Raw genomic sequence first — 13,285 nt, 5'->3', positions numbered from 1 at the left:
CTTTCTCTCCTTCACCCCTGAATCATTTTGTTGTCATGGGATCTGCGAAAGACGTCCAGACACCATCACCTAATACCACACTTCCCCGTCATTTATAAAGACAAATTAGTCCCAAGTCTTTTCTCCCATCCTCTCCTGTTCGTGCAGTGGCAGAAACCCCCCAACAGAGGGGGTCGGTCGGCCACCACAAGCTTTGACACAGGGCTGAAACTCCTGTGTTTTCTCCAGGCCCTCACTGTGTGTCTTAAGAACAGGCCGAACTCGTTAAGGTGGTCAATATCAGGCAGCCTTCATTCACGTTTCACTACTAAAGGTTAAGTAAAGGTCCGACGTTGCGTAACAATCTCATGCTTTGAGATTAAACATCACCCGCCCGCGAGAGGCAGCGTCGAGATGAAACTTGCATATTGCTGTTCTGAGACAATCTAGTACGAGGAGGTAAAACAGATTCAGGAGTCAGGAGTAATGATCCCAGACTGGGAAAGGATTTTGTTACAGCAGTAGTGGGTCAGCAAATCAAACACTTTGTACATAACATACATAGAATCCAATATATGTGCTATACGGTGTGCTATAAACAATAAACAATAATATACACAGCAAAACAAAATATTCAAAATATACTTTAACAATAATAATCTATACAAAGAGTAGAGAGAGCAGAGTCCTCTGTCAGGCAGAGGTGAGAGAGTTATTACATAAAGTGATGGATTGTGGCAGGAAAGATGTAAAGATGTGTGTTTCAGGTGTAAACAGAATGTGTCGTAGTATTAAAATTGTCATCTTATTGTGTGTGTTGATATTAGAGCCTTTAAAAGTGATATTAGGTTGATGACGCTCTGCTTAGAGACAGTGCCATGCAGTAAAGGAAATCTGCCTTATTAGTCATATGTTAATGTCATTGTCTTGCCTATAATGGTGATATTTGAACCCATTTCATAGTCCCCTTGATCACTGGCCTCTAATGAATTTAATCAAATCTCCACGACATTTTTGCCATTTCTCTCCAGAAATAATCTGAGAGAATTAGCCCCGTATCTGTCGCTCCATAACCAGATTAGTGAACAGCCCGCTGAATAATCAAGAGTAGCGTTGGTTCTGCTGGACGTCAAGAGGAAGACCAGTGTCTCCGCGCCACCGAGGATTTGTGGGATTTGGAGTCTGGGAGAGGAACGGCTCCTAATGGTGAAAGCTTTCGACCCAGATAAGACTTCAAAGGCGGAGCTAATTAATAAGATGTTTACATTATCCACGGTCATACGCCGCTTTGTGCGTGACCCTCCATAATGGTGTGTGTCTGTGTGTGTGCGCGCGTACATGCAAACGCTGGCTCTTTGTGTGTCAGTTTAGCAAGCTAATTGGATGGGTGCAGGTTGCTAAGTAAAACATTTTATTGAGAAGTAAATAATGGAAGGAGCTCAGATGTGGAGGAAGGGGGGGTGGCACAATCTTTTGTGCAAAGTATCAAAGGTTTGCAGAACAGGTGTAGTATTCTCTCAAACCAGTTGGAAAACACATTAAAGTCATTTATGTTTCATGTTAGATTGCCTCAGGAAATCAAGTGCCTTTCCAATATGCATTATTCATTTCACACAATCAATATTAATGTTTATTGTCCTTGTGTTGACCAAAAGGAGCCCTAATTTATGAAACGGATGGTTGCATCGATGCATTTCAAATTGTGAAGGTGGAATAATTCAAAAGATTAAATTCAAAACCTTTTTTTTTTCTCCTCCTCCTTTCTCAATACTTTCCTCTCTATGTCCCCCCTCCTCCTCCTCCCCCTCCTCCTCCTCCTCCTCCTCCTCCTCTTCTCCGCCTGCAGCCCAGCCCCGTCCCAAGCCCGGTCCTGGGAGGGAAGCCCAACGCCAGCCAATCTCTGCTGGTTTGGTGCCGCGAGGTCACCAAGAACTACCGCGGGGTGAAGATCACCAACTTCACCACCTCCTGGAGGAATGGGCTGGCCTTCTGCGCCCTGCTGCACCACTTCAGACCTGACATAATGTATGAAACACACACACACACACACACACACACACACACACACACACACACACACACACACACACACACACACACACACACACACACACACACACACACACACACACACACACACACACACACACACACACTCTCTCGCAGTATTAGGGCTAGAATGATTAGACCAGTGAGTCAAATCTGGGTGGAAACCAGACTGCGAGAGGTGAAAGTCTGGTATGTTTACATTAGAGGAGGATTCCTCTCAGTTGCCTCTTTGAGTAACTTGACATCACGGCTTCACATTTAAATGTCATCATGTTTTGTCCTTGTATCTATAACATACCGTGAGTGTGTTTGATCAAGAGGACAGATGTGTGCATACTGACGCACGCACCACCCTGTCTGTCATTTACATATTTGAATACAGACAACGTTGCGTGTTTGCCACCATCACTTAGCGAGTTATTCTTGTGTGTGCTTCTAAATGTTCGTGAACACTTGAAGTATTCAGTCTGTGTTTGTGTGAGATTCCCTTAAACTGTGAGTATTTAATGTATATTTAACACTCAAAAGTACAACATAAGGAAAAACCTGCAGCCCCATCAAGAGAGCAGACACGGAGATGATTTATCTGTGTGTGTTTATGCTCGTGTGCCTTTGCACTCCGGTGTGTTATTTTTACATATTTTCCACTCTATTAGCTCTGTTGATTGCACTGCTATGAAATTGCATGTTACAGTTCTAATGCCATTACATGTGAGGCATATTTAAACACACCTCTTACGCCGCTATCTCTCTCTCTCTCTCCCTCTCCCATTCCCTCTCTTTTTTCCCCCTCTGCCTGCCTCCTCTCCGACCCTCCCCACTGTTCTTCCAGAGACTACAAGTCGCTCAATCCTCAGGATATTAAAGAAAACAACAAAAAGGTAAGAGGCAGCCACCGCTGGGCCCTTTGCACCACTTAGCTCCCTCCCATCCACATCTCCATTTGGCCTTATTTAGAGATCGGCCATTAATCCCTGGATGTTTTGTGTATGTGTGTTTCATGGTTTGGAGAGGGGAGGGTGCAAACACACATGAAGGTAGACAAATGCATGAATCACACACACACACGCACCACTGCCAGGGTAATGACAGCATTGCTAAGACGTCCCCCCTGCTGTGATGCGTCTACGTGGACCATAACTCACTCACCTGCCAGTGAGGTGAGATGGTGTCTTAGCTCAGTGGCCTGCTGGGAGCTTACTAAACCACCTCTGCTGTTGATGTCAGTGTGTAATAACAGCATATTTATCTCGTGTTGATCCGCGGGGTCTTAAAAACTATTAAAAGTTGTGAAATGATGAATCAATTGAGTAACAATAAAGGCTGTAGAAAAGTCTTAAACCCCATTTTGCTAGCTATTCAAATTTGTAACTTCGATGTGCATATTTGTACAAAGAGGTTGGAGGTTGTACGCTAACATGCATTTAATCATTGCGTAGGTTCGAAGTGGGATTGTGTGTAGTTTATTAGAATCCTGCTAAGATTTCACGTCATCTAAAAAAGGTCAACTATAAGCGCGCCCATCCACTGACTGCAGCTTGATATCATTACGCAAAGGTCCCTTTCCACCCTGATTCTAAGCTACCTAGCTAACGGGGATATGCCAGCTTTCAGACAAATGGTTATAATGGTCATAATATTAATGATTATAATGCGCTGGGTAAGTCACTCTTTTCCTTTTCTTGTGCTTTGTCCTCAGCTTGTGTAGTCGTTCACTTAGAATCAGTGGTCCAGTACATTTAAGTTTGTTTCTGATGTAACTGGTAAGACTCAGTGTATGGAAAGGTGTAGTAAATTTAACTTCCTGCATATACTCTGTTGATTCGACTGTTTTGTTTGTATGTAGGTAAAATTATTAGCACTCACTTATAAAGCTCAACTGAATAACCCATTCACACCTTTCCTTATGTCAACGTATCGGCACATCCACAGTTTGAGGTGCTCGCAGGCAGATGTGACCAACCACCCCCCACCTGTTCTTCTCGTGCACGTTTACTTTCGCCGAACACACGTATGCACACTGCTGTTTTTCCCCTTTCACTCCGTTACTACACACTCGTACACGTGTACACACGCGGCCGCCCTGTCCCCTCTCTGGCCCCTGAGGGCTACACAGAACGATATGCGACGGGTTCCTGCAGCTTGATTTCCTCTTCTCATACACACTCTGGCTCAGCGATAACCTCTGGTGGCCCTGTTAGGCATGAATGCTACCCTGTTGACAATAACCACAGTGGAGGGAGAGGGAGAGACCCAATCCCATATCTGCTAACTGCCCCTCACCCCCCTCCAGGTGCTCAAGTAGCCCTGAAGAAATTGGCTAGATATAAGTAATATCGGAATATGCCGTAGAAGGTGATAGCTTGTGAATAGCTGCAGCACTGTACCCAGCGCTCTGTGACCAGCTTCTCTGTCAAGATCTACACCAGCTGCTGATGTACATTTGGCCGAGCAAGCTGTTCCTTTGCAGTACACACAGGAGACATCCTGTAGGTAGATATCAGCTGACTGCACCTCATGCCAAAGTGCTCATGTAGCTCTCAAGAATCCAGGTGTATACGTATATAAGCAACATTGGAAATGTGTTTACGGTCTGATTAGCAACTTGAGACGAAAGAATGGGGGTCGAGTTATAAGACGACGTGTCTCTAAACAGATGCCTCCATACGGCTGCAGATAAATAATAAGAAACAACGAATGAAAGGCTAAATCGTCATCAGACTATAGTAAATAGACTGATAGTATAGATTTAGTTAATGTCCTGGAATTTGTGTTCTTGTATACAGCTCCTCTGGGTGATGTCTAGATAATTTCAGGTTTGCGGTGCATGTGTGACAGCAGTGATCAGCAGGAATCAAATATTATAGGTTTGTAAAGTTAGTATCCAGTGAAGTGGCAGGGTCATTTATAGATCTTTGTTACGTATCAGTGTTACGTTTTCACAGGTTGTGACGATGTATGCCACTTCCTGTTGGTTCTCAGAATCATTTCCACACACAGTGACAATAAAATCTGCGTGTCCACTGATTTTCTCTGCATGTGAAATGTGATGCGAGTGGGCTTTTACACTGTGGACATGGTTGGTATGTGTCCGATGCCCGCCTATGTTTCCAGCAGTGCCACATGCAGTAATCGTACACGAATTACACTCTGTGTTGTAGGTGGCTGTGATTGTGACAGCCCAGCGCGTTCAGGCACAGTGAAAGCGGAGCAATGCATCGCGCGGTGTCATGTAGCACCCCGAAGGTGTTGGAACCAGAGAAGGGTGCTCATGATAAAAACCCTGCAAGTAAAAAAAAAAAAAGAAGAAAGCTCTCGTGCCAGGCACAGGCTGGGACAGCACAGTGTGGCAGGTTAAGGACCCCAAAGAGCAAGCAAGGACAAAGACGTGAATCTACGAAGAACAGAATGAAACAGGCGGTGACACGAGACGTCTTTCACATCCACAGCGTTGTATAGAGTGACTTTACGAGGAGTTATTAGAATGTATAGAATTTCTTGAATGGGCAGCGGTGATGAAAATGTTATAGCAACGATCTGTGCTTTTCATGGCTCGTTGATAGACGTGCCCCCTCCTCCTTTCACAGTCTATCTGCACAGAGTGATTGCAATGAGCTCAGACTGTGCTGAATTATGACAGATAAGGACAATCAATATTGGGGGTGGGTAGGAAAAAAAGAGAGGGAGAAGTGAATATTCAGAACATGCGCAGCCTTTGTAATGATCTACTATCAATGAATGTGTATGTGTGTGTATGCTAGTCTGGATGACTGCGGGATTCGTCCGAGTTTGCCAGTCAGAGCGCCTGTGTGTTTAGAACCACTCGCTCCTCCGTCTTGTCTGTTTTGTCTGTGTGCTGTTGTGTGTCTGTGTGCGCCTGCCGTTGTGTGTGTGTGTGTGTGCGTATGTGTGTGTGTGTGCGTATGTGTGTGTGTGTAATGAGGCCAAGGAGAAGTCATTTGTCATGCCATCTGATAGTGTAGCACCAAGCACAGGGCTAAAGCTCCCTGAGCACAACCGTGAGGGGTTGGGCTGAGGGGAGTGGGCGTTGATGATTGACAGCGATAGATAGCTGTCAGTCACTGAGAGGGAGCGGAGCGGAGGGGTGGGGGGAGCAGGGGGTAGCAGCCCGGGGCAGGCAACGATGACATTTTAGTCCAAAACCCAAAGATTTGTCCGCTGGATGACGGAAAGTGAGAAAACTAGATCCCAAATTACATGACATTGTCGTGGGAAATGTATCTTTAAGCACAGTTTGAAGTTTGAAGCAATTGTATAATTTAGAAATATGATTCACACAACCTTATATTCCTGGAGGGAGATGAATTTACCCCCCTCTCCCTCTCTCCCTCTCCCTCTCCCTCTCTCTCTCTCTCTCTCTCTCTCTCTCTCTCTCTCTCTCTCTCTCTCTCTCTCTCTCTCTCTCTCTCGCTCTCTCTCTCTGAGGTACACAGTTGTCAGTCACTATTTATGCACATCAACACTCACACCAAGTGGCCTGAAGTTCTGCTCACAAGCAAACAATTCATCCGCTATTTTAAGTCGTGATGTAACACCTTCTCAGAGTACTACTACCGGATCCAAGCCTCCTATTTCTGCAATGCTGTTTTTCACCCAGAAATAGTATTTTTAAGGGTGTCGAATTAGACTTAAAGGCCACACAGGATTACGGCACATATTGCAAACACATCATTATGTAGGATCATTTCATAAGAGACACGTCATCTTAACTTTTGGTGAATCAATGTTTGCTTACTTTTTAATTCAACTTCAATCTTTTAGTTACAACTAAGTCTTTACCTAGTTTGTAAAGTGTCCTGACATAACTTTTGTTATGATTTGGCACTATAAATAAAATTGAATTGAATTGAATTAAGTCTTTTATTTTCTATTAAAACATCAGCGTCATGACGCCAAAGTCCAACCCGTGACCCATACTTGCAATCTTCTGTCATGTAGTCGTCAAAAAGAACAGACGTAGGAAAGTAGCTCTCCTTTATTCAGAACTCACATTTCAAGTGATGAAGTTTTATTTTCTTGTGATGAGGGAAAATATACCTTAACACTCTTTGTGTTTTTGCCTGCTTTAAATAGATACGAGACTTTTCTTCTTGTCATCAAATCCAAAAAAAAGCCGAAAAACAGCAATGAATAGATCGAACTAACAAGTAGAGGAGACTGTGAGATCCCCCACAGGCGCACTGCATTTGGGAAGAATGTGTCGTCTGTTGTAGGGGGGGAAACCTGGAATAGTCTCCCCTCCACAATAAGGGAACGCCCCACATATTCCTCTTTTAAAGGTCGACTCAAAAAGTGGCTCAAATCAGATCAAAAGTGCGACCACATGACGTTTTATTTCATTGTGTTATCCTGTGTGGGTCTGGTATCTTCCTGAGTGTGTAATGTATTGTGCGGTGTCTCTTGTCTCTTCTATTTGTATTTTATTTATTTATTTAGTAGCATTTGTATTTTTTTAGCAGGGATTACGGATGCAAATGAGCATCTTTGCTATAATCCGGCACTTTTACAGTGATACTTTGTATCGTTGTTCACTAATGTGCACCGTCCCCAACAAATAAAGTATTGATTGATTGATCGATTGAAGTATTGTCAGTGTAGCCGGATCCTGTTCTGTCTTATTGCCCCATTATTGTTGTTTATAATGGTTTACGTTTTTTAGTCTAAGCCAACGGGAACGGATCTGAGTACCGCCGACAGGTCAAGGAAGTAAAAAAGTATTTAGACGAACCCGTCGCTGATTTTCTCTGGATGTGTCGACAATAACAAAGATATAGAATATTGCCACCCTGAATCGTTTAACTGCAGTGGGCACATACTGTACTGGAGGCTACCGCCACAGAAAACAACAATTCACCCAAAAACACCAGGTCCCCCCACAATATCAGTGTCCCAGTGCGCCACGGTCGGCGCTCGTCGAGCTATACGAGAAGATATAGAAAGAATAAATTGTGACACCGGGGTCAAAAAGACTGTAGCGCATGTCAAGACGAACATCGACCCTGAAACAAAACCCAGCTCGAGAGCCTCCCTCCCTTCTTCCTCCTCATACAGCTCTCACGTTCTCCCACTCTCGCTCTTTTCTCTTTCATGCTTTCATTCTGTCCCTATTGAGCCGCAAAGTTGTCGCTCTCTTTCACAGACTACCCTGGGCGAGAGGGGAACAATGTAAGCACACTTTGCTCCCCTGAATACGTGTTAGAAACCCAATCAGGCCCTCTTATTCCCCATATTCTTTTTCTTTCTTTTCTCTCTTTCTTTTTTCTTTCACACTCCCTTTCTGCCAGGGTTGGGGGGGCGGGGGGGGGGACTTAAACAGGCTCGCTGTAAAGGCAAACTCTCTGTTCTCCCTTTTCTTGTTTCCAGCCATCAGTTCTTTCCTGCTGCCGTGTCTCTGCAAGCACAAACACATACTTTCCATCAATAGAAGAGAGACAAAGGAGGTGAGAGTGAAAAAGACTCCTCCTAACAAAAGGCATCATAATTGATTGTAAATTGAGAAACATCTCTCAGTAAAACCACCTTTTTTAGTCTCCATTTCTCTCCTACTGCTCTCAAACAAACTGTCAGAAACAAATACAGTTAGAGAATTATATGTTTTTGCTTCATTTAAAAAGCTTTTCTGAGCTGTGTCCAAAATCACTTCCTTGATCACGTTACACATTATAAACACTCAATAGATCATGATTTAGCAGTAGCTCAGTCCATAGGTGACATGGCTGGGAACTGGAGGGTCGCTGGTTCGAGTCCCTGTGTGGACCATGAATGAGCGTGGACTGGTGGCTGGAGAGGTGCCAGTTCATCTCCTGGGCACTGCCGAGGTGCTGTAGAGCAAGGCACCAACTGCTCGGGGCGTCAGTCACTGGCAGCCCCCTCACTCTAACATCTCTCCATTAATTGCATGTATAGTGTGTGTGTGTGTGTGTGTGTGTGTGTGTGTGTGTGTGTGTGTGTGTGTGTGTGTGTGTGTGTGTGTGTGTGTGTGTGTGTGTGTGTGTGTGTGAATAATAATTCTAGAGTGAAAAAATCAAATTTCCCCTTTTCGGGACTAAAAAAGGAATTCTTCTTCTTCCTCTTGATTTGTACTTGACACGGCGCCCCACTGTGGATACCTAAGTTTTGCAGGTTTTGATTAATAGTTTAATGTGGATCTCACCTATTGATAGCTGCACAACAAAATGTATCGTACTTAAATCTGTAAATGCGATCCAGGATAATGTGGAAATATTTAGAAAAACTGCATGCAAGTGTTCCACGTGACAACTACGCACACTGCAAGACAGGAGCAAGGTTCTGCTCAGTTTATTTTGTTAGTGAAGTCAGGATGGTTAGGTCTCATAGACCCACACACACACTTTCTCTCTTCATCATCATCATCATCATCATCTCTTCTTCATCTTTCTGTCTTGCACCCGCACAGGCTCGTCCTAGTTAATCCGCCCTTTGCACACATGTATTTACTTGAACCCCTCAAACATATATTTAAACAGGCAGAAATCTACTGGAATCAAGGTCCGTCTGAATATTGTTTCCTCCGCACGAATGTTCAGCAGCGGTGCACAAGCTTTTATAAATTTTCTTGCAAATTTTTGATTGAAAATCCGGGCTTCGTGTGGAACAGCTTTTAACCACACTGTGTCGTACTCATACTCATATAAGAATATTCTGGTACTCGAAATCAGCTGATAGTTCAGGTATCGGTATCAGGGAAGAAAAAAAATATATCGGAGCGCCGCAGATTTTCACATCGATCAACATTCAAATAAGATGGCAGAGACACAACTTGGTGCACTAGAGGGACAGCACATTGTAGAAGCTACAGGTGAGGTACCCTTGAGCAAAGCGCTCGACCTGTCCTTAGAGTTGACGTTGCTCAGGGGCCATCACTTAGAGACAGCACCTTTTAAGGAAGCTCCCAGTTGTATTGGATGAATGCAAAGCAGGGCCTTAATATAAAAGCATACCTGCTCAATAGACCCCTACTCTGAACACATCAATGTAAGAAAGTGTGAAGGGGGGAGAAAGAGAAGGACTCATATTGAAGCAGGACAGGGCTGAAAAAGAGCAAGCGGGTTCTTCAACACAATCCCTTGGTGTAAATAAAGGTTATAAACGCACGGGGAAGGTTTGGAAGTCAGAGGGGGGGAAACTGAGAGAAAGAGGGCGAGATTGATGGATTGGGAAGATCTACGGAGGCAGTGAAACAAACGAGTGCTGCAACAGGTTGGAATTAGATCAACACTATCAAGCAGCCCAGATACAAGCTGTGATACCTGCGACAGACAGAGGGGGGGGGGGGGTTGTGTGTGTGTGTGTGTGTGTGTGTGTGTGTGTGTGTGTGTGTGTGTGTGTGTGTGTGTGTGTGTGTGTGTGTGTGTGTGTGTGTGTGTGTGTGTGTGTGTGTGTGTGTGTGTGTGTGTGTGTGTGTGTGTGTGTGTGTGTGTGTGTGTGTGTGTGTGTGTGTGTGTGTGTGTGTGTGTGTGTGTGTGTGTAGGAATGGAGCTAGTGTCTGTGCGTGTGTGCCGTTAATCTATTTATTTACCTGTCATTGGCTGCGATAATAGTTTTCATCCCTTCTCTCCCTCTGTCTCTCTGTCTCAGTCTATCTGGTGATGGGGGATTGGGTTTTCGCGTGTCGCTTGATAATCAAACCTGTATTTTCTCATCAGACTCTAATCAGACCAATTACACGCGTGACGGAGAGCGTGGGCAGGTTGATGTAGGGGAGCGATAAGGACACACACACACACACACACACACACTCGCACACACACACTTTGGGATTAAGCGCTCTGTCTTGGGGTATCTGCGTCTGTTATCGGGGACAACCATCCCTGACATGACCTGTCAGCAGTCATGCCAAAGGTGTCTCTCACTCACAAACACACATGAGCACAGACACACACGGGTCATGCATGCAATGCAGCAATGCACCAAACTCAAGACCAGACTTCGCCTATCTCATCAGCTATTGTCACCCTTCCATCCCAGACTTTGGGACTTTCAGTTTTTCCCCCGTTTTTTCGGGGGGCATTACTTGTAACTAGGGATGTCAGGTTTTAACGATTTTGCCACAACCGTGGTTTCATAACCTGTAGAATTGTAGAAGCTACTTTATCTGTGGTTTCCTGATTTCGGCATTGTTGAAAATGAATCTCGCCAGTTATGTTTTTTGTGCGTGTGCGGTGAGAGTCGGCCCGCGCTGAAGCATTTAAAAGGGAACTGACATTCCAGCCTTATATCCCCCCAAAAAAGCGCCTTAAATCGGGATAGGATATCTACAAAATGAGAAGGGAGTTGTTGTAGAAGATGGATATCCAGTCTGAAAAGCGTGCCGTCTAAAAGTGACTACAAAGGGTCCAACATCTTTCAGATAATCATCCGTCCCTTTATGCTCAAATCAAGGGAGAAAAAAACTCAACAAGTTAAAGCAACATTACTAAACTGGACCTAAAGAGATTGGAGGAGTTCACAACGTCTTAATATTTTCTGAATGTAACTCCAGTTCTATGAGGATGTGCTGCACCCTCTGTTTTTAATGCAAAGTAAGCTGACATGTTTTATTCACAGGACCAAAAGAATGCTTCCGTGTCTTTTTCCTTCTACAGTGTCCAAAATTATTAATATTAATAATCGTGAATATATTTCCTCTGACAATAATGTCAAAATCCCATACTGTGACGTCCTACTTATATCATGACAGCAGTTCTGTGTTATAAATCTGTAATCTGTCTTTCTCTGTTGTTTTCTTTGCAGGCTTACGATGGTTTTGCGAGCCTTGGTATCTCCCGTCTCCTGGAGCCGTCGGACATGGTGCTGCTGGCCATTCCCGACAAGCTAACGGTAATGACCTACCTGTACCAGATCCGGGCCCACTTTTCCGGTGAGGAACTCAACGTGGTGCAGATAGAGGCCAACAGCAGTCGCAGCACCTACAAGGTGGGCGACTTTGAAACGGATACAAACGCATCCATAGGTCAGGACAAGTTCTACGCTGAACTCAACGACGTGCAGCAGCACCACCAGGCTAACTCTGAGCCCGTGGAGTCTGCTGATGGTGTTCACGCTGAATCTAATGGCACTAAAGCAACTGAGAAAGAGGTGACGGAGCTGGGTTGGAAGGCCGAAGTAGCAGCAGTCAGCTTGCAGGCAGCAGGGCCTTTGCAGTCCTCTCCTCCTGTCCCATCACCACGCACAGCATTAGCCACCTCAGCAGCGGACTCCACTCACGTGACACCGTCAAGCTCTGAGGACAGGGGGAATCTACTCAAAGCCAACACGTTAGACCTTAGCGAGTTACCACAGAGGATGGAGAGAGAGATGGAGAAGGAAAGACAGCAGAAGGTCGAAGCGGGAGAGGACAGAAGGGAGGGAAGCACAGACCCAGGGTCCCCCACCAGGAGAGGGCTCTCCCCGACCCACCAGAAACTGGGCTTCTCCTATAACAGGGATGCTGACCTCATCAAGAAGAAGAGGGCCGGCTTGCGTCACTCTGAGTCTGAGCCCGCCGCAGACACCAGCTCCCCTCCTGTCAACCACGCGGACACGCTGCCCAAACAGGTAAACAGACAAAGAACGGTATTAAAGGTAACACACGAGAGGAAAGCTACCAAATGCATTTATTTACAAAACCCTTTTATAGATATTCTGAAAGTAGAGAAGTTCTATAATTTTGATTTAATTACTTTTTAAGCTGCTGAATCATTTATATTCTTATTCCTGATGTTTGATTAATCACAAGCACATGCAGCCTGTGTGGAGTGCAGTGTTTTGAATACAGTCAAACATGTCCTTCGGGGGTCAGTAGGAGATACATTAGAGTATCTCACAGCTAATCCTGTACCTTAAACAACCTCTGGATCAGTCCGCGTGCCGTCGACTAATTCAAGTCTGGCTACTTACCGCGGGAATTAAGATTCTGACGGTGTTTACCTGCAGGTGCCTGCCTGGCCCCTAAATGGATAGTTCAGGTTTTTATCCTTGCAGCCCGGCTTTGATTGAAACTTTCACTGCTACATCAGTAATAAGACAGAGGATGTGGTGAACACTCATTCCCTCCTGGCACTCGCTAAGCTTCCAATCCCGACCTCGTTGACGCCGTTGCCGAAATGACCGTACCGAAATTCTCCCGTTCTGCATTAGATGTTGTCATCGCCTGTCTCGTTGGAGAGACCCAGACACATCGAGGCCGGGCCCTTAACATGTGGCGACTACAGAAGGCGCCCAGGAGAACCCCCTG

The 13,285-nt window shown here is 45.0% G+C and overlaps 1 protein-coding gene across 1 annotated transcript in view; it reads left to right on the top strand.

The window, feature by feature from the left end:
• The window catches only part of ehbp1 (EH domain binding protein 1), a 173,861-nt gene that overhangs the window by 86,090 nt on the left and 74,486 nt on the right, over positions 1 to 13,285 (top strand). Inside the window, 3 exon segments of the mRNA XM_083923469.1 lie at positions 1,826 to 2,004; positions 2,861 to 2,909; positions 11,803 to 12,606. Of these exon segments, the coding sequence (XP_083779595.1) occupies positions 1,826 to 2,004; positions 2,861 to 2,909; positions 11,803 to 12,606 (1,032 nt within the window).

Source organism: Echiichthys vipera (assembly GCF_963691815.1).
Source record: "Echiichthys vipera genome assembly, chromosome: 11".
Classification (NCBI taxonomy): Eukaryota; Metazoa; Chordata; class Actinopteri; order Perciformes; family Trachinidae; genus Echiichthys; species Echiichthys vipera.
The sequence above is the reverse complement of the archived record's forward strand: the minus strand, read 5'-3'. Positions and strand labels throughout refer to the sequence as shown.